The sequence below is a fragment of the Anarrhichthys ocellatus genome, unplaced genomic scaffold (assembly GCF_004355925.1).
Source record: "Anarrhichthys ocellatus isolate YVR2014 unplaced genomic scaffold, GSC_Weel_1.0 scaffold4803, whole genome shotgun sequence".
NCBI lineage: Eukaryota > Metazoa > Chordata > Actinopteri > Perciformes > Anarhichadidae > Anarrhichthys > Anarrhichthys ocellatus.
In genome coordinates, this window is record NW_022284777.1 from 1 (window position 1) to 4,018 (window position 4,018).

General features: G+C 42.2%; 1 protein-coding gene across 1 annotated transcript; it reads left to right on the plus strand.

The window, feature by feature from the left end:
- Nucleotides 1-163: 163 nt before the first annotated feature.
- LOC116379639 (dihydrolipoyl dehydrogenase, mitochondrial-like) lies at nt 164-3,361 on the plus strand (the record flags this gene model as incomplete). Its single annotated transcript, XM_031841605.1, has 4 exons — nt 164-406; nt 1,252-1,389; nt 1,707-1,796; nt 2,100-3,361. Coding segments are annotated over 4 exons (537 nt in total), but the record flags the coding sequence as incomplete, so codon positions are not given.
- Between the last annotated feature and the right edge of the window lie 657 nt (nt 3,362-4,018).

The window sequence follows — 4,018 nt, forward strand, 5'->3', positions numbered from 1 at the left end:
CAATTATTGATTTTAATAAATGCAACTTTTGATTCGGTTTTCTATTATTAAAGTTTGAGTCATTCCAGAGATTAGACGCTCAGTTAAAGGTCCTGGAACTTTACATAAAGCTGCAGAAAAATAAACACTTAATTACTATAATGTATCATTCCTGTTAATTTGACAGCATGAATTACAGAATGAATTGAAGCATAATAAACTCTCGTCCTCCTTCAGCATCTACGCCATCGGTGACGTGGTCGCCGGCCCGATGTTGGCCCACAAGGCCGAGGACGAGGGCATCATCTGTGTGGAGGGAATCGCCGGCGGCGCCGTGCACATCGACTACAACTGTGTTCCCTCCGTCATCTACACGCACCCAGAGGTGGCCTGGGTGGGCAAGACGGAGGAGCAGATCAAAGAGGAGGTGAGGAGGAGGAGGAGGATATATCTATATATATATATATATATATATCTCTGTCTCTGTCTCTGTCTGTGTGTCTGTCTACAGATCAAATACAACCGATGTGTAAATCTAGCAATGACTGACTCATATTGGCCACTTGGGGGCAGCAGAAACAAGTTGTGAACGTTACGTTAGTAATTGCTTCCCGAGCCTCTCGTCCATGAGTAGATGCACGCTTCCTTCATGAAGCTGCTCACAGCACGATCTGTGGATTATCTTCAGTAACCGGGACTTGATCTCTGGAAAAGATGCGTTGATTTAGAGTTTCATGTTTTTTTGTGGTGGTTTGAGCACAAGCCGAGCTCCATCTACGGCCGACACATCCAACACTAGGCAACTCATCAAAGCTATGCTAGACGTCTCTAGACTGATGCATGGCTCTACAGGTGAGAGGGGAAACGCATGTAGTATTGATTTTTGGGTGTACTGTCCCTTTAAGAGGATGTCGTCGGACGTCTCGTTTTGTCCGACCAACCGTCCAAAACCCCAAAAGATGAATTTCATAACGATTATATCACAGAGAAAAGAAGCTAATTCTGAAATGTGATACTTTACATGATGAATTGATTGTCAACATTGTTTAAATGATAGTTCTAAAGACAGTAGACTCCTTAACAAGTGAAGTGAAGTTCTCCACACGCTGTATGTTGTGTCTGTCAGTTGTTTTAAATGTCGGTGTTTCTTCTGATCAGCAGAATATTGACATACTGCAGGTGTGTGGACAGAGAAGTTGATCTGACGTCCTCTAACAATCACACAGATATTCCTCCAGCAGTGTTTTTACATTCCTCCTCTTCCTCCTTCAGGGTGTCCCGTACAAAGTCGGCAAGTTCCCTTTCGCCGCCAACAGCCGAGCCAAGACCAACGCCGACACTGACGGCATGGTGAAGATCATCGCCCACAAGGAGACGGACAGGATGCTGGGAGCTCACATCGTGGGAACTGTAAGACTTAACTGTTAGTCACCGAACTAGACGACCGGCTTCAGTCCTGCTGTAGATCTCCAGTTGGCTGACTTGCCCAGCTGTTTGTAGTTGATCAAGCTAAACGTTCTCGGGGCTACTATGTTCCACATTTTGATGCCGAAACGCCCAAATAAGCAAACGCACAAGTGGAACTCCTAACGCTACGTGTAGCATTACAGCACGGTGGAATCAGCAGGCTAGCTAGCTAACCCTTCAGCTGTATGCTAGTTAGCATTAACGTGTGTGTGTGTGTGTGTGTGTGTGTGTGTGTGTGTGTGTGTGTGGTTTCTCTGCAGGGGGCCGGAGACATGATCAACGAAGCTGCTTTGGCCATGGAGTACGGAGCTTCCTGTGAGGACATCGCCAGAGTCTGCCACGCCCACCCTGTATGTCCTGCAACACACACAGTCCTAGTTGAGAGCTTTGCATCATTGTTCTATGAATATGGAAGATTAATTCTGCCACAGTGATGAAAGTAAATGTCCTCTCAGTCATTATGACTCTAATAATGTTATCTTTCTCACTATTTTGAGTTTCTCGTTATAACACGGGATCTTTTTTCAACACAATAAAAAAAGACAAGAAATATAACCAGTAATACTCAACCAGACTGAAGCTAAAACTCAACTCTCCTCTTCCTCTTCCTCCTCTCTCCTCCTCTTCTTCCTCCTCTTCTTCCTCCCCCCCAGACGGTGTCGGAGGCCTTCAGAGAAGCGAACCTCGCCGCCTCCTTCGGCAAAGCGATCAACTTCTGATCTCCTGCCATCTCACCTTCAGTGTACATAACAAGAGGAGGAAGCAGGAACCGGGAAGCTTCATCCAGACCCAGCGGATCCTCTGTGTTCATCCAAACTGTCCCACATTTATATCTGATCTTATTTAAATGTTCTCAATAAAACCACCACGGAGAGTCCAACACATAGTTTAAAGAGCGTATTATTCATTTACAGGACTTAGAGGTATAAATATACATATAAATATTATCTTTGGCTGGGCGGCTTTCTCCTGTAAAGGAAGGTTTTTGTGTTTTTACAGATTTTAACACCACAAATATGACGTGTGATCACAGCAGGAAACTCTTTACAGTTTAAAGGTGAAATCAAATGTTGAGCTTCAGTCAGCAGCTGTTTCAACGCTGGATTATATATATATATATATATGTATGTATATATATGTGTGTATATATATGCGTATGTATATATGTATATGTATATGTGTGTGTGTGTGTGTGTGTATGTATGTATATATATATGAAAACAAGAAACGCAGAAGAAGCTTTTTAAACAGAAGGGACATATTAAGTATTTTAAACCTCTTTTAAATACTTTGTTTCCCCAAAATCAATACATTTAATGAACTTAAATGTAACAGGTTAAGTCCCAGTGAGGCGGGAAGCTAAGATATACAAGTTGCAGACGAAACAAAATCATTTTATTTTTTGGGTCATAACTGAGCAATTCTCCGAGATGTGGTTGAAAGCTCCGGGAAGAAGCCAGTAAGTGCACCTTGAGTTTGAAGATTATTTCTGATCTGATTTAAAGTTGAGTTTTGAATTGAAGGAACAAAATGAGGATTAAGATTTTAATAGTTCAGCTGATTTATTTATGAAACGCAGTATTTGGCTTTGAACTCTTTAAAGGTTCCATGTGGAGTTGTTAACCCTTTATTGGCGCCATGGAGCCCGTCTTCTGTCTGGAGCCGTGAGACGCCACGATTAAAGTCCATGAAGAAGAAGACGAGCTGGTGAACAGTTCAGAACTTAAGATCTGCTCCTTTAAAGGCTCCACATGGCTCCTCTAAGAACAACGTCATGGAGCTCAGCGTTGATTCACCTTAGAGGAGGCGGGACTTCAGGGGAAGAGTTTCCTGCTCTGATTGCTGCGCTGTGATTGGCTCCGGCCTGCTCTCGTTTATCTCATCAACTAATCAAATAAAATGCAGTTCAACAAGACCAGAGTGGAACTTTGATTTACTGATGTCGTTGACTGATTTACTTCTGTGAGTTCTCTTCAGTGAAAGTAATTAAACTAATAGTCCCTAATGCAGACCCACTCAATGTGTTATTGTATAAATATATATGTGTATGTATATACATGCTTGTGTATGTGTATATAAGTGTGTATAATATATATATATACATATGTGTGTGTATATATATGCAGTGAAGATACAAACATAAGTGGATTAAATGGTAAGAAACTAATTGAATGAATGAATCCAGCAGTTTGTTTAACTAAAGAAGGAACTTTATTCTCTTTACTGACATCAAGACTTCATGACGCGTATTTGAATAACTGGTATTTTACCAACGACTCCACCTCTGTTTGAACTAGTGTGTGTGTGTGTGTGTGTCTGTATGTATGGGTTTCTGTGTGTGTGTGTGTGTATGTGTGAGTGTGTGTGTGTTTCTCTGTGTGTGTGCGTGTGTTTCTGTGTGTGTGTGTGGGTTTCTGTGTGTGTTTCTCTGTGTGTGCGTGTGTTTCTGTGTGTGAGTGTGTGTGTGTTTCTCTGTGTGTGTGCGTGTGTGTGTGTGGGTTTCTGTGTGTGTTTCTCTGTGTGTTTCTCTGTGTGTGTGTGTGTGTGTGTGTGTGTGTGTGTGTGTGTGTGT